Raw genomic sequence first — 22952 nt, 5'->3', positions numbered from 1 at the left:
CCGTGCTCTGCCCAACGATTTATTTGTATTTATTTATTTAACCTTTTATTTAACCCGGAAGAGCTCATTGAGCGTCCTGACCAAGATAGGCAGCACCAAGTCATTACACAATTAGACGGGCATGAAAAACTACAAATAATCTAGTAAAAAAACATAGAAATCGCAGAAGTATAACAACATAAAACAGCTAATTTAAAAACATTGACAGGTCAAGGAATCAGCCTCAAAAAACTTCATCAATGATTTTAGTTCTTCAAGTTTAAAACTATTTTGTAAGGCGTTTCAAGCCGATGGTGCAGAGTACATAAAAGCCCTTTTACCAAATTCATTTTGGACATTTGGAACAATAAGCAGGATAAGTTCCTGCAAACAGAGTACCCACCACATTTCTGAAAAATAAAAATGCCCAAATAAAAATGGTAGTAAACACAAAATGGCTTTGTAAATAAATGTATACCAGTGACTGAGCCTACGAGTGACTAGAGTAGGCCAACCAACCCTGGTATATAAAGTGCAGTGGAGCGTAAGGGTTTTGCAGTTTAAAATAAATCTCAATGCGCCATGGTAAAGGGTGTCAATTTATCTCAAACACTGAGCGAAAATATCACCATAGTCTAGTATAGGTATAAATGTAGCTGAGACTAGCCTCCTGGCTTCAAAAGGAAAAACAGGCCTTATTCCTAAAATAAAATCCCTAATTCACCCTAATTTTTTTTGTAATTTATTGAATATACAATTTAAGAGGCCGTCATCAATTAAAATTCAAAGATATTTATGACGTTACAGCCTCAATCTCATTGCCCTGACATGTAGTAATAGGTGAAAGGTTTAGGTCTTTTTCTTGCTTTAGAAAACACCATTTAGTTTTTTCAGCATTGAGGATAAGCTTCAATTGACACAAGGTATGTTGAACAGTACAAAAAGCATTTAGCAAGTTCTGAAAAGCTTTTGTGAGAGACGAGGCACAACAATAAATAACAGTATCATCAGCATAAAATTAAGGTTGTGCATTTTGCCAATTTGTCTAAATTATTTATATAAATAGTGAATAAGAGGGGACCAAGTACAAAGCCCTGGGGCACAGCATTACAGACAGACAATTTAACAGAAATAAGCCCATCAAATTGAGTGCACTATCAAACAGATAGTTAGCAAACCATGCAACTGCATGCTCCGAAAGACCTACGCTTGACAATCTCTGTCTCAGTATAGCATGATCAACTGTATCAAAAGCCTTACAGAAAAATTTTTAAAAAGTGAGACACAGTGCCTCTTTGTGGTGGTTAATTTCTTTACTATCAAATGAGGAGAGACAAACATATCACAGAAGTCAGAGTCATATTTCAACTAAATATTTATTCACTTATTAATAAGGGAGCAGGTCAATACAACACACACAAAGTGAATCGATTGAGTGATGGCAGGTCGACGAATCACCCTCCGATGATTCGTTAAGAACCCCGAGACAAAGGTACAAAGGTATTTTATAGCAAAGATACACTTCCTTCAGTCTACATGACGAACAACAGATGTATGGAATGGGTCACAAGGTTAAGATTTGTATGAAAGATGCTTATAATTCAGACAGTATCTGTCTTAAAAATTGTTCTCATTGTGTAGAAACCAGAGTCTGGCACTGAGCCATCTCTCCCTGGTACCATATAGAACATAAACATTAACTCATGCTCTGGAATGTGGTATCACCCAAAGACATCGTAAATCTCCTGTCAGTGTTAAATCTCCGAGGCCCACTCAGTTCACACAGATACAATAGATTTGTAAGAACCCTCTATTGAAGCTGTTGAACAGCTTCTATCCCCAAGCAATTTTATTTTTTTATTTTTATTTTACCGTTATTTTACCAGGTAAGTTGACTGAGAACACGTTCTCATTTGCAGCAACGACCTGGGGAATAGTTACAGGGGAGAGGAGGGGGATGAATGAGCCAATTGTAAACTGGGGATTATTAGGTGACCATGATGGTTTGAGGGCCAGATTGGGAATTTAGCCAGGACACCGGGGTTAACACCCCTACTCTTACGATAAGTGCCATGGGATCTTTAATGACCTCAGAGAGTCAGGACATCCGTTTAACGTCCCATCCGAAAGACGGCACCCTACACAGGGCAGTGTCCCCAATCACTGCCCTGGGGCATTGGGATATTATTTTTAGACCAGAGGAAAGAGTGCCTCCTACTGGCCCTCCAACACCACTTCCAGCAGCATCTGGTCTCCCATCCAGGGACTGACCAGGACCAACCCTGCTTAGCTTCAGAAGCAAGCCAGCAGTGGTATGCAGGGTGGTATGCTGCTGGCAATACGACTGATAAATAGTTAACAAAATAGCTACATGTACAGAGTTTACTTCATATCTTCATTGACCTTTTATTTCAATATTTGCACTCTTTTCTCTTGTCTCTATTCACACTCACACACACTGTTAATCCAACACTCACTCCATCATTTGCTCACTCACACATAATTTGCACATTTATACTGACTACACTTTTGCACCGCCACTCGCATGCAAGCTGCTGCTACTTTATTATTTTATATCCTGTTGCCTAGTCCCCTTAATCCTATACATATCTACCTCATCACTCCAGTATTGCCGCACATGTAAATATGGTATTGGAGCTGAATTTAAATATTTCCTGTATATATTGCAGTTACTTACTTTACGTATTTCATATTTCTTATGTTTTTTTTCAAGTAATACATTGTTATTGCATTGTTGGGTTTTGAGTTGGCAAGAAAGGCATATTTACTGTACTTGTGCATGTGACATTGAAACAATCCCATGAGGGCTTTGCCATAGAATTTAAAGATAGTGGAAATGGTACCACTGTTCACCCCCGCCACTTTTGTTATTGTTTTGTTGACGAAACTGAGTTGAGCAGCAGGGTAAAAATATTGCACTACGTATTCTGTTGTTCTATTGCAGTGCAATGATGTCTTAGGCGGAAGGAAAATGTGTTTGTTGTTTGCATTAACTTATTTTTTTGACGTAATATCCCGAACGGACGTGGCAGTGTCACACTTGAGGATTCCAGCTTTAATTGTGGGAAAGTCACTGAGAAACAATACATCCCATTAATTTTACCAAAGTACTCTTGAATCTTGTTAACAAGCACATACATTTTATCTTTCCTTGTCATCCTAATTCAAGACTGGGATTGCTTAAACAAAGTCACTGAGCTGTATTGCATGGTTCCCATTTACCACAGACACAGGCTCGCTCAAACTGGGGCTGGATAAGTTTGTTGATGACGACGACGCGGGCAGCGCCATAGTGCCCCCCGTTGCTGTGGCTGCTCCCCTCCGGCCCGTCTATGACGGGCCAATGCCCACCCCGCCACAGAAGGCTTTCCAGCCAGGATCCACCCCAGCACACCTCATGCACCGCTTCATGGTGAGAGCCAGCCCACACAACTCAGGCTTTAGTCTTGCCTGAAAGGTTTATATTAATGATGTTTCAGGTTGTCTTATTTTTAAAGTTGATGGTTTTGTATAAATTTAGGAAATAATAAGTTTCATGAATTGTCTAGAGATGTATTTACATGCTCTATTAAAGGGACATTGCAATCCAAAAATCCACTTGTTTGTCGGATGGTTTCAGACCTCAAAAGTAGTCTATGTGAGTTATCCACAAAGCCGTCTAACCCAGAGATAATGTATTCTGTACTCCTTCTGTCAGATGTGGAACTCGGTGGGAATCGTGCGCGGCTACAATGACGACCAGGACAACGCCATTGACGTGGAGTTCCACGACACAGCCGTGCACCATGCCATGCACCTCACCAATACCCTGGGCCACACCGTGGCAGACCTCTCCCAGGAGGCCGTGCTGCTCGCCTGCCCCGGCACCGACGAGCTCGCCAGGTAGACCACATATCTAAAGGTCGCTACACACTTCAAACAGACAGGGCATCCTTTTCCACACGTATTTCTACGTACTTTTGTGTGGCTCACGTTTTAGAACGGACTGTATACGACGGTATGTTTGCGTGAAGTTTTTAATGGTCTTTACTGGGATATTTAGATATTAGCTATTCATGTTTCTGGGGACATTTTCACACATGAGCCTTGCCTGAGTTTTATTAGCCAAACTGGTGGATTAATAAGGGAAATCAATTTCGATGTTCCCAAGTCTCTCGTGAAAGACCCCTTCCTATTGGCACCACAATCTAGCGAAGACACTGAAATTGATTACCCATTTTTTTCAAACCGCTTCACTGTATCTCTCTCCCCTCCCTTCTTCCCCTCCACAGTAAGCTCCAGTGCCTTCACTTCTCATCGTGGGATACCAACAAGGAGTGGATGGTGGATCTGCCCAAGGGGGAGGACGTGCGGGCCCTATGCCTGGGCCAGGGCTGGGCGGCGGCTGCCACCAGTGCCCTCATGTTGCGCCTCTTCTCCATCGGAGGGGTGCAGAGGGAGCTGTTCAGCCTGCCCGGACCCGTGGTCTGCATGGCTGGGCACGGGGAGCAACTGCTCGTCGTCTACCACCGAGGTAGGACACGTGTGCATGTTTGCTGTCACACACAGACGGACCCTCACATACAAATGCACAGAGAAAACAAGCATCAGATGCAAAACAGAGTCCCAATCCTCTTAGAAGCATAATGACGGGTAATGATGGGCAATGTAGCTCTACTTCTGATAAGGCGTATCTAACCGCTATTGTGTTTTTCTGTCCTCAGGCACAGGGTTTGACGGAGAACAGGCCCTAGGGGTCCAGCTGCTGCAGTTTGGACACAAGAGACGGCAGGTCATCCACGGGGAGCCCCTCCCCCTCTCCCGCAAATCTCACCTATCATGGTTAGGCTTCACAGCCGAGGGTGAGTCAGGCCACGCCTCCTCTCAAATGCTGGCTGCTGTTGGGGCGTGTTCAGTAGACACCAAACGGGAGAGTCTTTGAAAAATGTGCAAAAGATTGTAGATTGAAGTTGACTCTGTACATTGACCTAAGATCAGTTTGGCTTAGGATTAGGGCGTAATATTTTCCTAGAAGTCTACACATTTTCCTTCCCGAGAAAATTGCAACAATCGGGGTAATATCCCGGTATTCCTGCTCAAATCAGAAATCCTTTTAAAAGCAAATAATACCAGCAAAGAAAATCGGACATAATTATACCACTGTAAATGGAGAAATACGGACAGGAATCTGCTTTATGGTTTCTTGTTGTATTTGTCACAATTTAATCAACACTAAGTTCTGTCAAAGTCGACACACATTTTGTTGATGTAGCCTAGTTTAAATGTAGACTTAAAATATTACGAGGTTATTAGCCTACAGCCTAGTGAAAATTGCATTTGTTTTCGCTTTCCTTTGGCTGAAAGAAGTCAGCCAGCTTGTTGGCCCTTTTCTCTCCCCTTGCACCTGGCTATCAGGGGGATTTCGGAAGGTTGTGGCTGTTTTTACTTGTCACGGGGAACATATCCGATTCTCCGCTAAACAAACCGACAAGCAAATAGGCCTAGTAGCCGGAGATATAGCACCATGGATAGCACCGCGGTTGATCAAGTCCCCGTGGACTCTGGCGAGTCAAGCCTGTGCCCTCCTTTTTATTATTGTCCCATGGTGTTTCAAATGTCTCTATTTCCTCCAAGCGTGTCTGTGGACACAATGTACCAGCCATTTTGTTAACAGCGAGTAGCTGCTGTTGACATTTTGAGCCTCTGCCAGTTTCACAAAGATAGTTTGGAGATTGGTGAATGTGACTTGGAGATTGCCTACAGTAACTGCATTGAGAGGTCGCGTATAGCCTATATGATGGTCAGCAATGCAGTTTATAGAAGTCATGCAAGTACGTTTTCTATTAGGGACTTTACGTTGAGTAGGCAAAATATGGTAGGTGGCTGACGTTGTGATGATTGGTCTAATGTAGGCTATGAATAAAGCCAGAATTGATATGTCTGGTTCATGCATGCAGCTATTCACATATGCATATTTTGTATTTTTGCGTCCGTTTTTCAATGATGGGTTGGCTACTTCGGTTTGACAGAGGATCATCAGATGAATATGAGCAGCTTAGAAATATAAGGACGCTTATTTCACTCTACGCATCAACCACTGTTTTGAGGAGCGTGCTCTCGCTGTGCGACAGTTGACGTTTTGCCCAAACTCTGTATGCCACGGGCTCTCCAACCCTGAACCAACAGCATGGCCTAGGGCTAAACGTTCTCTCCCAGACTCATGGATAGACATTTTGGAGCGTAGCATAAGGTAACCAGTCCATCCAGTATGCACATTAATACAGTCGACAATCAAAGGCTAGACCAATTATCTATCGACGACATCATAAATCAGTTTTGTTTTTCTACCATTCATAATATGCTGTACTCTATGTACTGTATAACAACTCAATCATCATTTTAATTCAGATAATTTTTGGGGACTTGGGCTCATAAGCCTATGTGTATGCATACTGTAAGCTGTAATATGCATATGGGTGTTTTTGAATTAATCATCAATTTAGAAAGCTGTCCATTTCAGTGTTAGGCTTTGAAACATCTACAACCTGCTGTTGAACTCATTTCTTCAAATTGATCGTCAGTGTGGCGCGTTTTAAAAGCATGATACTGTTTTGATGATAAGTGTTTGTGATTTTCGATTGCATTTGCATTGATGTTAGAGGGACAATAGAGCCCTGAGTGGTTTGAAAGTTGGGTATTACCAAAGACAAAGCATGTCCATGAAACATGACTGCCGGTGTGGTGGTAATACGATCACAGCAACAGCCCTAGGCACAGATCTAGGAACAGCCTGTTCTCCCCAGATCCTTACCTTAACCATCAGTGGGGAAAAATGCCAAACTGATCATTGTACAGAGCCAACTTCATTCTCCAAACATCACTCATTCATCACTTGTTTTCCAGGAACCCCATGCTACATCGACTCTGAGGGCGTGGTGCGCCTGCTAAACCGCTCCTTGGGAAACATGTGGACACCTGTGTGTAACACCAGGGACAACTGCAAGGGCAAGTCAGACCACTACTGGGTGGTGGGAGTGCATGAGAACCCCCAGCAGCTCAGGTAAACCAGTTGTTTCTCTTTGCTTATTTGAGCTGTTCTTGCTATAATATGGACTTGGTCTTTTACCAAATAGGGGTATCTTCTGTATACCACCCCTACCTTGTGACAGCACAACTGATTGGCTCAAACGCATTAAGAAGGAAAGAAATTCCACAGATGAACTTTTAACAAGGCAAACCTGTTAATTGAAATGCATTCCAGGTGACTACCTCTTGCAGCTGGTTGAGACAATGCCAAGAGTGTGCAAAGCTGTCATCAAGGCAAAGGGGGGCTACTTTGAAGAATATAATATATATTTTGATTTGTTTAGCACATTTTTGGTTACTACGTGATCCCATATGTGTTTCATAGTTTTGATGTCTTCACTATTATTCTACAATGTAGAAAATATTACAAATAAAGAAAAACCCATGAATGAGTAGGTGTGTCCAAACCTTTGACTAGTACTGTACGTGTGCCAGGGGCAGCGGCTTAGACTGGTAGACCACCCTAGGACATGTTGTTTTCTTTTCTACCTGGTAACTAATTAATCGATTTATGTCACTGATTGCCCTTATGAGATGGAGAGATAATGAATAACAGCAGGACTCTGGCCCTCGAAGACCCGGTAATAGAAAATGAAGAGGTCTAAATTCTATAATTAATCCATCTCTTCATCTTCTTTCCTCCAGGTGTATCCCATGTAAAGGGTCCCGGTATCCCCCCACGTTGCCCAGGCCTGCTGTGGCCGTCCTTCCCTTCAAGCTGCCCTTCTGTCAGACCACCACAGAGAAGGGCCAGATGGAGGTCAGTAAGGCTAAGTGCCAGATGGAGGTCAGTAAGGCTAAGTGCCAGATGGAGGTCGGTAAGGCTAAGTGCCAGATGGAGGTCGGTAAGGCTAAGTGCCAGATGGAGGTCGGTAAGGCTAAGTGCCAGATGGAGGTCGGTAAGGCTAAGTGCCAGATGGAGGTCGGTAAGGCTAAGGGCCAGATGGAGGTCGGTAAGGCTAAGGGCCAGATGGAGGTCGGTAAGGCTAAGGGCCAGATGGAGGTCGGTAAGGCTAAGGGCCAGATGGAGGTCGGTAAGGCTAAGGGCCAGATGGAGGTCGGTAAGGCTAAGGGCCAGATGGAGGTCGGTAAGGCTAAGGGCCAGATGGAGGTCGGTAAGGCTAAGGGCCAGATGGAGGTCGGTAAGGCTAAGGGCCAGATGGAGGTCGGTAAGGCTAAGGGCCAGATGGAGGTCGGTAAGGCTAAGGGCCAGATGGAGGTCGGTAAGGCTAAGGGCCAGATGGAGGTCGGTAAGGCTAAGGGCCAGATGGAGGTCGGTAAGGCTAAGGGCCAGATGGAGGTCGGTAAGGCTAAGGGCCAGATGGAGGTCGGTAAGGCTAAGGGCCAGATGGAGGTCGGTAAGGCTAAGGGCCAGATGGAGGTCGGTAAGGCTAAGGGCCAGATGGAGGTCGGTAAGGCTAAGGGCCAGATGGAGGTCGGTAAGGCTAAGGGCCAGATGGAGGTCGGTAAGGCTAAGGGCCAGATGGAGGTCGGTAAGGCTAAGGGCCAGATGGAGGTCGGTAAGGCTAAGGGCCAGATGGAGGTCGGTAAGGCTAAGGGCCAGATGGAGGTCGGTAAGGCTAAGGGCCAGATGGAGGTCGGTAAGGCTAAGGGCCAGATGGAGGTCGGTAAGGCTAAGGGCCAGATGGAGGTCGGTAAGGCTAAGGGCCAGATGGAGGTCGGTAAGGCTAAGGGCCAGATGGAGGTCGGTAAGGCTAAGGGCCAGATGGAGGTCGGTAAGGCTAAGGGCCAGATGGAGGTCGGTAAGGCTAAGGGCCAGATGGAGGTCGGTAAGGCTAAGGGCCAGATGGAGGTCGGTAAGGCTAAGGGCCAGATGGAGGTCGGTAAGGCTAAGGGCCAGATGGAGGTCGGTAAGGCTAAGGGCCAGATGGAGGTCGGTAAGGCTAAGGGCCAGATGGAGGTCGGTAAGGCTAAGGGCCAGATGGAGGTCGGTAAGGCTAAGGGCCAAGGGCCAGATGGAGGTCGGTAAGGCTAAGGGCCAGATGGAGGTCGGTAAGGCTAAGGGCCAGATGGAGGTCGGTAAGGCTAAGGGCCAGATGGAGTTCGGTAAGGCTAAGGGCCAGATGGAGGTCGGTAAGGCTAAGGGCCAGATGGAGGTCGGTAAGGCTAAGGGCCAGATGGAGGTCGGTAAGGCTAAGGGCCAGATGGAGGTCGGTAAGGCTAAGGGCCAGATGGAGGTCGGTAAGGCTAAGGGCCAGATGGAGGTCGGTAAGGCTAAGGGCCAGATGGAGGTCGGTAAGGCTAAGGGCCAGATGGAGGTCGGTAAGGCTAAGGGCCAGATGGAGGTCGGTAAGGCTAAGGGCCAGATGGAGGTCGGTAAGGCTAAGGGCCAGATGGAGGTCGGTAAGGCTAAGGGCCAGATGGAGGTCGGTAAGGCTAAGGGCCAGATGGAGGTCGGTAAGGCTAAGGGCCAGATGGAGGTCGGTAAGGCTAAGGGCCAGATGGAGGTCGGTAAGGCTAAGGGCCAGATGGAGGTCGGTAAGGCTAAGGGCCAGATGGAGGTCATTAAGGCCAACCTATACAGTCCATGCTATGCTATTCCAGTCAGCTCAGCCTTTGGAGAGACACTGCCTACCTAGAGCTTTATAGTTGATCTATTGGGTTGCTTGAGTGTCAATGCTTGAGCTACCATGGCAGCTATTTAGAACCTGCAAATAGTCTTTCAACAGAAATGTCCTTGAATATCTCTTTTGATATATGACCCTGTATACATACACATATGGGTAACTGACAAAATAAAGGAAACGCCAATGTAGTGTCTTGTTGGGCCACCAGAACGAGTTCAATGCTCCCTTGGTATAGATTCTACAAGTGTCTGGAACTCTATTGGAGGGATGCGACACCATTCTTACTTGAGGAATTCAATCATTTTGTGTGTTGTTGATGGTGGTGGAAAACGCTGTCTCAGAATCTCAGAACCTGTCTCAGAACCACTCCAGAATCTCCCATAAGTGTTCTATTGGGTTGAGATCTGGTTACTGAGATGGCCAAGGCATATTGTTTACATTGTTTCCGTGCTCATCAAACCATTCCTTACCCTGTGGATGGGGGCATTGTCATCCTGGAAGAGACCACTCCAAGGGAAATGCAACCCACACCATAAGAGCTGCCAGAACCTTCATTTACTCAAGTGTTTCCTTTATTTTGGTAGGTACCTGTACATAGGCCCTACAGATGGGAAAGCCCCACTCACTGTCTCTGTCCCTCTCTCTCCTTCCAGGAGCAGTACTGGCGCTCAGTGCTCCTCCACAACCACTACGGCTTCCTGTCGTCCAGCGGCTACGAGATAGACGAGGAAGGCCAGAGCCAGGCCCAGAAAGAACAGCAGGAGCTGCTCATGAAGATGTTTGCCGTGAGTACAGTAGCAGCAACTCATGGGTCCACCGAGCTTGGAAACCCTCCTTAGATCCATAGCCTAGTTTGGGATTAGAATTTGGAATTGTTTACATTACATATATCTAAATAAACCTTTCAAGAGCAATAGAATATTATCCAATTTTGTTTTATTTTGTTGGGACTTTGTGGGTTTGGTTTAATTTCAGCACAAAATTACATGCATATTCACAGGAAAGGATTATTAAAAATAATTTTCCTCAGCATTGGGTCTTCACCTCAAAATAAGTCCTTACACACAGGCGTGCATGCAAGCAACGTCAAAGGGCTTTTATTTTGATGTGAGGCATAGTGATAAAGGTTCCAAATTAAAACCAACATTTTGGAATGCATACCAAATGTATGTGTTACCTCAATACAGTAATTTAACCAAGGTATTTTACTAACTATGATTAATTATCCATACACTGGGTGTTTCAATCTGCAGCTGTCGTGTAAACTGGAGAGGGAGTTCCGCTGCGTGGAGCTGGCCGAGCTGATGACCCAGAACGTAGTGACCCTGGCCATCCGCTACGCCTCGCGGTCCCGCCGCATGGCCCTGGCCCAGCGCCTCAGCGATCTGGCCCTGGAGAAGGCCAATCAGCTGCAGGGGGAGGAGCCCCAGGAGGAGGAAGAGGAGGAGCCACTCCAGTACACCAGACGGAACACTGGGTAAGTACATTTGTGTTTGTTTGTGTTATTGTATGTTTTAAAACATACATACCATATGTTGGTGATTGTCATATAATGAAAAAGGCAAAATAAAATGGTTGATAGATTAAGTGATGATAAATCAAAATCCTTTTTGGTTTTAAGATGATGTTGGGATGCGTTGGTTGAAACTGGCTTAGCAGTGTGTGAGGGTTGCATTGGTATCCTTGTTTAAAAGTGTTTTCTCCCATCTGAACACTGCCCTAATAATTTGCATGAAGCACCAGAAATCTGTTCTGAAGCTAACTTCAAATTAAAGTTTATTTGTCACGTGCGCTGAATACAACAGGTGTAGACCACGTCCTGGTAATCCGTCTGGCCCCGCAGCCTTGTGTATATTGACCTGCTTTAAGGTCTTACTCACGTCGGCTACGGAGAGCGTGATCACACAGTCGCCTGGAACAGCTGATGCTCTCATGCATGCCTCAGTGTTGCTTGCCTCGAAGCGAGCATAGAAGCGATTTAGCTCGCCTGGTAGGCTCGTGTCACTGGGCAGCTTGCGGCTGTGCTTCCCTTTGTAGTCTGTCTTTTTTGAAAGCCCTGCCACATAAGACGAGCGTCGGAGCCGGCGTAGTATGATTCAATCTTAGCCCTGTATTGAAGCTTTGCCTGTTTGATGGTTCGTCGCAGGGCATAGCAGGATTTCTTGTAAGCTTCCGGGTGATCGCTGTCCTGATATCCAGAAACATTTTTTTGCCGTAAGATGCGGTTGCAGAAACATTATGTACAAAATAAGTTACAAATAATGAGGAAAAAAACACATAATAGCACAATTGGTTGGGTGCCCGTAAAACTGCTGCCATTTCTTCCGGCGCCATTTTAGCGGCACTTGTATTAGTTGAAATCAAATTCTGTGTAGATAAGGAATTATGTTGGGATTCATGATAATATATGTTTGTTACTCCAGGTACGGCCAGAGCAGCAGTGAGATGGGTGCGGATCGCCAACACAGCAGCCACAGACAAGTATCGGAGGAAGAGGTGGATGAAGAGGAGGGTCAGGAAGAACATATAGATGACGGGGATGTAGCGGAGAGCAAAAGACGAGGTAAGTCGAGGGAATCCCTCTCCATTTCCTCTCCCACCCCTGCCATCTCCTGCATGTCAAAACAATCAACATCCTTCACAGTTTCTTCCATTTCCACCTGCCAACCTGCACAAATTTTGCGTACCATGCATGCAATTTGAGGTCAAAGTACACGGGTATGAAAAACTACCTCAAAATACGCAAAAAAATAGGCTTCTAGTTGACACATTGTTGAGCCAATCGGAGGACAAAAAAATCTCTAGCTCTCCACTCCTGCTCGCCCCACGTAGTCGTAGTACTGTTTTCCTCCCTCAAGCTGGATTGCAGGTCACCACTTTGTCCGTTAACACCACTGATGTGAGGGAAAAGGGTAGGGAAAATAGAGAACAAACTGTTTGCCAAATACATTTTCCAAAATTGTATGTGTAAAGCACAACCACTATTTCCTAGTTGTCTCCTTAGCTAAGGCATCATTACTACGACGGTAGTTAGCCACAGCGTTTGGTCCACTATAACTAAGCAAGAAGACTTTCTTGCCTGCGCATGCTTAGAGCTACGCAACGGTAGTAGTCGCAAACGCATTGACAGGAAACATTTGCGGTGGATGCCTGGATGGAAACCGAGATGGCGAAGAGAGTTGTCCCGCTAATACAGTCCTTCACAGAAAGTTATGTTAGACTGTTAAAGATTAGGCAGAGTGCATTGGAGGAGGACTCTTGCATTGACAGGCACGAGTGATAAAAGACGTTGCTGCGTGTGCACAATTGGTCATGTTTTTTGCTAGTTAGTGAGTTATGTAAATTATGTCAAATATCCGGTCAGCGATGGGGGAGTGATTGCTTGCTAGAAGAGCAGAAAACATGTAGGCATACATTTCTAGACCTCTTTGAAAAGCGAGTCAGGCTTTTTAAAAGGGGCAGTGTTGTATTTTGAGACGGGCTAGAATAAGCTAAGAAGCCAATAGGCAAAGGGTACCAGTACATTTTTGTCTGATTCTTTGTAATAATAATGGTATGGGAATAAAAATGTAGGTTCTTGCATCAAACAATACAACATTTTCAGTCACCTCTGTCTGAAGGACAAGTGACTAAACAGGTTATATCAGGTCTGCATTCCTGCGGATGCCTGTGGGACCTGCGGGTCCCAACAGGGACCATTGCGGTGCGGTCTGCATTTTTCATGCGGGCAGTCACACAGACACTTTCAGATTAAAATATTTGAGTTGTCACTCAGAAATCTGCTGCTTCAACTTCAGTATTCCACCTCTCCTCTCCAAGTTAGCATCTTTCCAAGGAAAGTGACTTAAATATGATTCGACTATAGTTTATTACAGTGTCTTTAAATAAATATTGATAATGGAAAGAAGTGGAGGCCGCTCAACCAATGTGAGTCGAGGTACAATCAAAAAATGGGATCATCATTGAAAAGGAAAAGGCACAACGCGCACACAGGCTACCATGGGGAGCGAGCATTGCGGCCTTTCATTTAAAAAAAATATTGATTACCCGTTTACTTGTCTCTGCATGCAAATCTTCCTCCTAAAAGGAGCGCAAGAGAAAGTGCAAGAGCGTAAGAGAAAGTGCAAGTGTCCGCTTTCATCATTCTTGCTGCTTCAAGTTCAGTTGCCACGTGTGCACGATCGGATGTACGTGTGGTCTCAATTAAATAGAGTAGGCTATAGCCTATGCGTGTGTGGAGAAGCACGGGCAGTTATCTTTCCAAGGAAATGTTCTTCCTAGATATGATTAGGCTATAGTTTACTACTTTGTCTAGAAATAAATATTGATAACCCATATTTGTCTTGTCTGAATATTATTATAATAATCATGTTTAACCCTTATTTTACCAGGTAAGTTGACTGAGAACACATTCTCATTTGCAGCAATGACCCGGGGAATAGTTACATTGGGAGATGAGGGTGGATGAATGAGCCAATTTGAAACTTAAAGGTAGGCTATAAAACGTAGCTCAAGAGAAAGTGTAAGTCTCTCCAACTTTGCTCTCTTTAAACTACTTCGAGCATATTGGCTGATATAGCCCAGGAATACCGATTGCCTAATTGAATGGGCCATGTGAGAATCTCTGGTAATTGAAGCTATTTCTTAGGTTATTATTACGCATTTTGATATTGCCTATAGGATGCAAAATTGTTGGGACCATGTATGGCAGGTGAGTTGCGTCACATATGCGTAAAAGCTGTGCTTGCGGGTGGGATGAGGAAATCAGTCCATCGCAGACCTCTACCCTGCAATATCAAGCCCTGCATAATGTTTTTTAGAAGTCTCATGGAATGTAGACCTACATTGAACACCACACATTGGCTGCTATTGTAGGCAGTATCTTGGCTATAATAGCTATTTTATTGGCTATCTGTTATAATGTTATGGGATGCATTTTTGGGACTAAGGATTACACACCCGTGTACATTTTAAACGTATTTCTAGTTACCTACTGAAGAGCAGCCAATTACCAAGTACCCACAACAGTCTATAGCCTTCTACTGAGTCAGTGTTCTGCCAACAGCATTATTAGGCAAAAAAAGGTGCATTTGTCGGATTTATTAAAAGAAATATATATATATATTTATCCTTTATTTAACCAGGAAGGGCTCATTGAGATTTGAAATCTCTTTTTCATGAGCGTCCTGGCCAAGATAGGCAGCACCAAGTCATTACAAAATCCCATCAAACAACATGAAAAAATACAAGTAATCTAATTTAAACCATAGAATCATAAAACAATTTAAACAAAATCATAAAACAGCAAATTTAAAAACATTGACAGGTCAGGGAATCAGTCTCAAGATCATTCATCAGTGATTTAAAAATACCAATCGGGACAAGTTCTTCCAGTTTAAAAGTATTTTGTAAGGCGTTCCAAGACGATGGCGCAGAGTACATAAAAGCCCTTTTTACCAAATTCAGTTCGGACGTTTGGAACAGCTAGCAAGATAAAGTCCAGCGAACGAAGAGAGTACCCACCACATTTCTGAAAAATAAAAATGCCCAAATAAAAAGGTAGTAAACCCCAAATTGCTTTGTAAATAGAAGTATACAAGTGACTGAGCCTACGAGTGACTAGGGAAGGCCAGCCAACCCTGGTATACAAAGTGCAGTGGTGCGTAAGGGTTTTGCCGTTTAAAATAAATCTCAAAGTGCCATGGTAAAGGGTGTCAATTGATCTCAAACGCTGAGCGGAAGCATTCATATATAAAATATCACCATAGTCTAGTAAAGGCATAAATGTAGCTGATACTAGCCTCCTTCCGGCTTCAAAAGAAAAACAGGCCTTAAAATCCCAAAATCCCAATTTCAGCTTCAATTTTTTTGTAAGTTGTTGAATATGCAATTTAAAAGAGGCCATCATCAATTAAAATTCCAAGATAGTTATATGAGGTTACAGTCTCAATCTCATTGCCCTGACAGGTAATAATAGGTGAAAAGTTCAGAGGTCTATTTCTTGATTTAGAAAACACCAGTAGTTTAGTTATGGCAGTATTGAGGATAAGCTTCAATTGACACAAGGTATGTTGAACAGTATAAAAAGCAGTCTGCAAGTTCTGGAAAGCTTTTGTAAGAGATGAGGCACAACAGTAAATAACAGTATCATCAGCATAAAAATGAGCATTGTGGGTGTCGCACGCGTTCTGTCATGGGGTCCAGTGGTGCCGCACTGAAGTGGTACTCGTAAAAATTATTCAAGGTTCGCAGGTTTTAAACACAACACAATTTAAGGCAGTAAACCTCAGGCTTGTTTCCCTAGAGTTTAGGTGCATTGTTATGTAAAAATCTCCGTGGACTCGTCTTTACCCTGCAGGTCTAAATCCCTTGTCGAAAGGGACTGCTGCATCACCTGAGAAACCTTCTCCCAAACCCGGTGAGCACACACATTCATGGAATGACATTCAGTTCTCCTGGATACACTAGTCAATGGTCCACTGCCGTCCTTATTCATCTCAAATCAAGTGTTTCCCAATAGGTACATAAACACAGTTGTATGCTACACACACTCTTAAGTCTGTTGCACCCCATCTAGACACTCATCAGTTTAAATGTTGCGGCTTTCAGACAACAAGCGCTTCCCTTAGGGTTTTAACACCGAGAATATACTTGGCAATGACTGTTGTTATACGTGACGTTATCACACGTTGTTAAACATTAGCCTTCTTTCTTTCTTTCCTTACAGTAAGCAAAGAAGGACGTGTGAACCCTTTCAAGGTCAGTCACTTATGCTTTCGGGGCGGGTTAAACCAATATCCAGAGAGATATTACTAGAAAGGAAGTGTCCTTTTCTTGCTTAAAAGTATCTACTGAATGTGGGAGTTCTGGCTAAATACCTAACATGTGACCCATCATACTTGGGTTTTGACCTCAGGTGAGCAGCGGGTTAGGGAGGCCGGGTTCGGCGGGGGGTCAGCACAGGGTGACAAACGTCCTGGACAGCATGATGTCGTCCAGCAGGAAGCCCACTGCTCTGCTGAGCAGCTCCGCGGGGAAACTGAACAAAACACCTGTGCTCAAGCCTCTTCCTCCCAGACCCAAGACCAAGGTACAACACAATAGTCAGATAGAAGCTTAAGAAATGTTAGGATAGTGAATGATCAAATACCACCAACCTTTTAGTTGTGTGGGAATAAATGGACCCGAGTCTGAATAAATGGTTCTGGGTATGACGGCGTTTACATGTTTGACAGTGTTGACCTAAGCATTACGGTGCGACGCATTGGACTGCTGGTGACTTAAACACGCTGTTGTCTTCTGCAGACCCAGTCTACACTGCTGCACATGAACGCTCCCAAAGCAGCCAATAAGAAAGCAGCAGAGGAGCGGGAGCCGGCAGTGTGTAGGCTGAAACAGACGGAGGCACCGCCTCCAGCCTCACCAGCAGAAAATGTTGAGAACAAGAAGTGAGTAATGAGTACTGTTCAAAATCACAATCACCGGAGAAGATGTATGAAAATTATAATGGGGGGGGGATAAGAAACAGTCTTCTTTACATTATTATTCATTTTTAAGCAGTGGGGCAGTTCCACTCCTTGAATTATTTTGCTTTATTGAAGAGATTAGTAACTTTTTGAAAAGATGGTGTGAGTCAAAGGGCAGTGGGCCAGATTCGAACTAATGCACCCTGGCTTACATATGTACCGGGGTCAGCGGCTGTAACTGCTGGACCACACAGGCCACCTTCGTTCCATTCTAAATGGAGCGACGGCGCTCCGTCTGCGTCGCTCTCTATGTAGTTCGGGGTACTTTGGTGCGTGGAGCGTATTGAGCCCGTAACGGAAACTGGTGTAGAGTGAATGAGACAGTAGGTGTACGACGATAAATGTAACGTGTATATGTCAGGCCCAAGACGGGCTTCCAGATGTGGCTGGAGGAGAATAGGAGGATCATCCTGGCTGACAACCCAGATCTGGAGGAGACGGATGTCATCAAGGAGGCCATGGGCCGATTCAGGACCCTGTCTGCAGACGACCGGCTGGTAAGACACCTTACACAAGTGTGTGTGTGTGTGTGTGTGTGTGTGTGTGTGTGTGTGTGTGTGTGTGTGCTTCCTTAATTAACACGTGGTGCTATGACACTTTGTCTGTGAGAGATTATTTATCTACTTGATTAATGTGGTGTATTCAAATGACCTGGTGTTCAGTAACATCGCCTCTGCTCGCGTACAAGAAAATGCCTCCAGACTCATTATGTGATGGCGGAGCGTCAACTTTTAGCAAGACATGACCCAAAACACACGGTTGAAAACCATATCAATTAAAATACACCCAAATATTTGGTGACATTCTGTGTTTGTGCTTAATATTCAATATTTGATCTCAAATCGAAATTGCTGAAGTATAGAGCCCATCTTTTTTTACTCCTCAAATACTTTAAACGCAATGAAAGCATCTTTATCCCACAACAAAGACCCCTTATTCCCATGTGACAAGGCAGAAATGCCCCTTTAGATACCTCTTATCAAACCCATACAGTTGATCCAAATTCCCCCTGTATCTATTGAAGACTCCGCTCATCTCCCCCCACACACACACACACACACACACACTTTTGCCCTCAATTCGTTGGGGCACGGACTCTACAAGGTGTCGAAAGCGTTCCACAGGAATGCTGGCCCATGTTGACTCCAATGGCCCACTGGTATGTCAAGTTGGCTGGATGTCCTTTTGGTGGTGAACCATTCTTGATACACTCGGGAAACTATTGCACGTGAAGAACCCAGCAGCGTTGCAGTTCTTGACATACTCATTCCGGTGCGCCTGGCACCTACTACCATTCCACGTTCAAAGCCACTTAAATCTTTTGTCTTGCCCGTTCACCCTCTGAATTGCACAAATACACAATCCATGTCTCAATTGTCTCTGCTCCTTCATCTACACCACGTGTCAAACTCATTCCGTGGAGGGCCGAGTCTCTGCGGGTTTTTGTTCCACCCTTGTACTTGATTGTTGAATTAAGGTCACTAATTAGTAAGGAACTCCTCTCACTTGGTTGTCTAGGTTTAAGTTGAAAGGAAATTCTCAAAACATTGCTAGAAGCCTGGAAGCTGCTTAACCGGCTACAACACAATTAAATGTTTTATTGCAGCATGTACAGTATTGAGTTTCCTCAAATATAATTGAGATATTTTTTCCAAAAGACCATGCCATTAAATAAAGCCTTTAAGACAACCTGTCAAATTGGTGTGGTTTTATATTGTAAATGTAGAATTGCCTGGAAGGTGATGGAATGAAAGAACCCTCGTCGCTGTCAGTGGTCCTCTATGAAACCCCTCCATTAACGCGTTGGAATGAGTGATAATTACCATTCCCAGGCTAACGCTCCCTTAACCCCAGGCTGTATACAGACTTATGCCCGTCTGTGTTGGTGTGGGCTTATACATACATACATACATACACAACAACACTATTCACTGTGGCGTATCCATCATATATTCCACAAGATTGGTCAATATATTTAGTCCGTTGCGACATATGTCAAATGGAATGGGGTTCCAATGGTAACCAAAGTGTTGAAAGCATATGAAACAGTGCTAGAATGCAGACACTGCATGCTGCAAACAAACTGTGCTCCTCAATCTGCTGGCTTGGAACCGAATACCTAAATGGTTAGGTTACATTCCAGACGGTGTGCTTTAACAACTGGTGTGGCCGAGGTTTTGGTGATATGATTTGAGCAGTCCATTATTAAAGTCGATCAGAAAGGGGTTAATGTTTATAGTTGGAGACCTCAGTAACGCTGACTACCAGTGCTATTTTAGTTGGTATTGTTAGGAAGCTGTGATGCTCCTCTTTTCTACATCTAAAACTCTTGAGTTGTTGATCTACCTGACGGACCGCCACCAGGTGGTAAGGGTAGGCAACAACACGTCTGCCACGCTGATCCTCAACACTGGGGCCCCTCAGGGATGTGTACTTAGCCTGCTCCTGTACTCCCTGTTCACCCACGACTGCATGGCCAAACACGACTCCAACACCATCATAGGCCTGAGCACCGACAACGATGTGACAGCCTATAGGGAGGAGGTCCGAGACCTGACAGTGTGGTGCCAGGACAACAACCTCCCCCTCAGTGTGAGCAAGACAAAGGAGCTGATCGAGGACTACAGGAAAAGGAGGGCCGAACAGGGCTCCCATCAACATCGACGGGGCTGTAGTGGAGCGGGTCGAGAGTTTCAAGCTCCTTGGAGTCCACATCACAAACAAACTATTATGGTCCAAACACACCAAGACAATCGTGAAGAGGAGACTGAAAAGATTTGGCATGGGTCCCCAAATCCTCAAAGTTATACAGCTGCACCATCGAGAGCATCCTGACCGGTTGCATCACTGCCTGGTATGGCAACTGCTCGGCATCTGACATAAGGCGCTACAGAGGGTAGCCCAAAAAATTGTCAGACTCCAGTCACCCAAGTCATACTGTTTTCTCGGTACCCCCTGTATATAGCCTCGTTTTTGTTATTTCATTGTGTTACTTTTTATTATTTTTTACTTTAGCTTGTTTGGTAACTATTCTTAACTCTTCTTGAACTGCACTGTTGGTTAAGGGCTTGTAAGTAAACATTTCACGGTAAGGTCTACACCTGTTGTATTCGTCGCATGTGACAAATAAAGTTTTATTTGATTTGCTACCTCACTGTGTGAGGTCTTGGTTCGAATGTAATTCACTAGGATATATTTTGTGGTAGCTCTGACTGGCTTTTGCTCAATTTTGTGCTCAATTTGGACTCTGACCTGCACACCTGCCCTCTCCTCTCGGAAAGACAGACAGGTTTTCAATATAATCAGATCTGAAGGGTCACTGTCATGGTTGGACATAATCAGATCTGAAGGGTCACTGTCATGATTGGACATATTTAGGCAGGTGCTTGGGCACCTGTAGCCATCCTGACCTCCCCTCGCCTCCTCGTGCACATATCTAGCCCTCTTTTAAACCCCAGTCTATTCTATAGTGCTATTACTTGCCATTTACTTTTTGTGATAGAGTAACCTGCAAAAACACACACTGCATTTGTATCTGTGTTCCCCTGTGTTGCGGACCTGTTCGTGACCCTGCACACACCAAGCCACTCAGCGGAGGGGTGGATGACACTCCACATAGCCTAAAGGAGGGGAAAAGGGGATCGGAGAGGGATGGAGGCTTTATATGCCTGTTGCTTGGAAACCCAGTGTGTCTGTGGGTAGTGGGCACAGTGTATTGATCTTATGGTAATGATTCCTAAAGGGTGTGTGTTGGTGTGTATGGTTGTAAATTAGCCAGTAAATATACAGCAGGCGACCGGGGGCACATTTAAGGGTTGTATTTACTATTCAGTGAGTCGGGAGTGAAGAATAGGAGTGGGAGGTTGTGAGAACGCGGAGAGTGGGCCACGCGCTCCGCTTCATGACTCATCACGGCTCCATTTACGTCTAGGGCTTGCGTTCCAGATGGCACCCTATTCCCTATATAGTGCACACTGCACTCTGTTCAAAAGTATCACACTATATATAGGGAATAGGGTGCCATTTGGGATGCTACCCAGGCCTTTTGTCTCTACCCAGAGAGAAACACGAGGGGAAAAGGCTGCCGGGCTGCTGAACAAGAAGTGTCCCTGTCAGGATGCAATTTACAACTGTCGGGGACCATTTGTGTGTTTCGTGTGCTTTGTTGTCAAGCTGTGTATGATACAAATGTCACATTTGAATTTGGTTCGCAATTGAATTCCAATCGAAGACTCGTGTGAAGAGAAATATTGACAATTTCTATTACTATTATGATTTTCAGACTGTTTTCTCTTTTTTTTGTTTAGTCCTGGACAGAGCGGGCGAAAGGACCGTCTGGAGACGTGGCGGATATGAAAAAACGAAAGAGAGGGGAAGAAGAGAGCAGGGGAGACGAGAACGGACAGAGTGAGGCAGACGAGACCAGCGCCAAAAAGAAAAAGCCCTTAGACACCTCAGCCAAGCTCTCAGCATTTGCCTTCAATAAAAATTAAACATAAGATCACATCATAGACCGATTTGAAAAATAAAATAAAAACTTGCTCCATATGTCTATTTAGTTAGGGTTATAGGTCACAACTAAATATTATATAATGCTCATTTGTGGATTGGTGCTGATTGTGAGACCTTTTTAGATTTATTTTTGTATAACATTTCATCAGAATATGGAGTCTGTCTCATAGGTTTCCAGACAGTTTCATTAGCACTGTTTGGTATGCTCGTGATGCAGACCTTGTCGATGAATAATTTCTTTTCCGATATGTAACTAGGGGTTAGAGGAATTTCATAGATGGCATCAAAGCGAAATATCCCGAGCACTTGAAATAGCTGTGACAAATATAGAACATGAAGAGAGCAACTGATAAGGGCACACGTAAATGTTATTCTGTTCACCATCATGATTTAGGTTTGTCCTTTTCACCAATTTCCTCTTAGCTTGTATTGTTTTGAAAACAATATAGTATATTTACTTGTTTTTTTTTATTGTACTGTATCCGACTATTGAATAAAAATACATATTTTCCATCCATCCAGTCTTTAATTATAATTTTTTTTAACTAACTTTTTATAGAAGAACATACATACAAATTTGGTCTGCTGCTGTATCTGTTTCATTAAGGAAACCGACACCTGTTTAAAAGTACCGTAACACATTTTTTTAACATGTTGAGACTGAATAGACCTATAACAATCACTAGTTGTGATTGTGAATATAACGGTAACAATTTACTTGAAGGGGGTATACATAAGGCATTTATAAAACAAGTCAAAACAGACCTTGGAGTGTTGCAGTGTCATTAATAACCTTCATAACACATTCAACATCATTGATAATGAGTTGAAGTTATTTATCCATTGTAGGCTACAACAGATGTGTTACACTGTCTTTTGTTAGAGTGCAATAACTAAATTGTGGTAGCCTGTGATTCACTGGGATTTCCAAACTTTTTATTTTTTATGAAAAACTTGAGGAAAAACACTGAAATATAGAAGTGGTGTAAAGTACTTAAGTAAAAATACTCTAAAGTACTGATGTTGGTTTTTGGGGTATCTGTACTTTGCCATTTATATTTTTGACTACTTTAACTTCACTACAGAAAATAATGTACTTTTTACTACAAATAATTCCCCTGACAACCCAAAGTACGTGTTACATTTTGAATGCTTAGCAGGACAGGATAAGTGTCTAATTCACACACTTATCAAGAGAACGTCCCTGGTCATCTCTACTGCCTCTGATACGGTGTACTCACTAAATACATAAGTTTTGTTT

General features: G+C 44.0%; 1 protein-coding gene across 3 annotated transcripts in view; it reads left to right on the top strand.

Moving 5' to 3' along the window:
* The window catches only part of wdhd1 (WD repeat and HMG-box DNA binding protein 1), a 44779-nt gene extending 22571 nt beyond the window's left edge, over positions 1-22208 (top strand). For all 3 annotated transcript variants that reach the window (XM_055863882.1, XM_055863880.1, XM_055863881.1), the window contains exons 12-26: positions 3228-3412; positions 3698-3882; positions 4272-4513; positions 4704-4841; positions 6883-7039; positions 7711-7825; positions 10307-10438; positions 10907-11130; positions 12077-12216; positions 16012-16071; positions 16381-16412; positions 16570-16743; positions 16959-17101; positions 17541-17676; positions 21487-22208. In XM_055863882.1, the coding sequence (XP_055719857.1) occupies positions 3228-3412; positions 3698-3882; positions 4272-4513; positions 4704-4841; positions 6883-7039; positions 7711-7825; positions 10307-10438; positions 10907-11130; positions 12077-12216; positions 16012-16071; positions 16381-16412; positions 16570-16743; positions 16959-17101; positions 17541-17676; positions 21487-21672 (2249 nt within the window). In that variant the 3' untranslated portion in view covers positions 21673-22208. The remainder of the gene's footprint in view (positions 1-3227; positions 3413-3697; positions 3883-4271; positions 4514-4703; positions 4842-6882; positions 7040-7710; positions 7826-10306; positions 10439-10906; positions 11131-12076; positions 12217-16011; positions 16072-16380; positions 16413-16569; positions 16744-16958; positions 17102-17540; positions 17677-21486) is intronic.
* The last annotated feature ends 744 nt before the right edge of the window (positions 22209-22952 follow it).

The sequence above is a fragment of the Salvelinus fontinalis genome, chromosome 15, assembly GCF_029448725.1.
Source record: "Salvelinus fontinalis isolate EN_2023a chromosome 15, ASM2944872v1, whole genome shotgun sequence".
In the NCBI taxonomy this organism is placed as follows: Eukaryota; Metazoa; Chordata; class Actinopteri; order Salmoniformes; family Salmonidae; genus Salvelinus; species Salvelinus fontinalis.
Note: the sequence above shows the minus strand (reverse complement) of the source record. Positions and strands in the feature narration are given on the sequence as shown.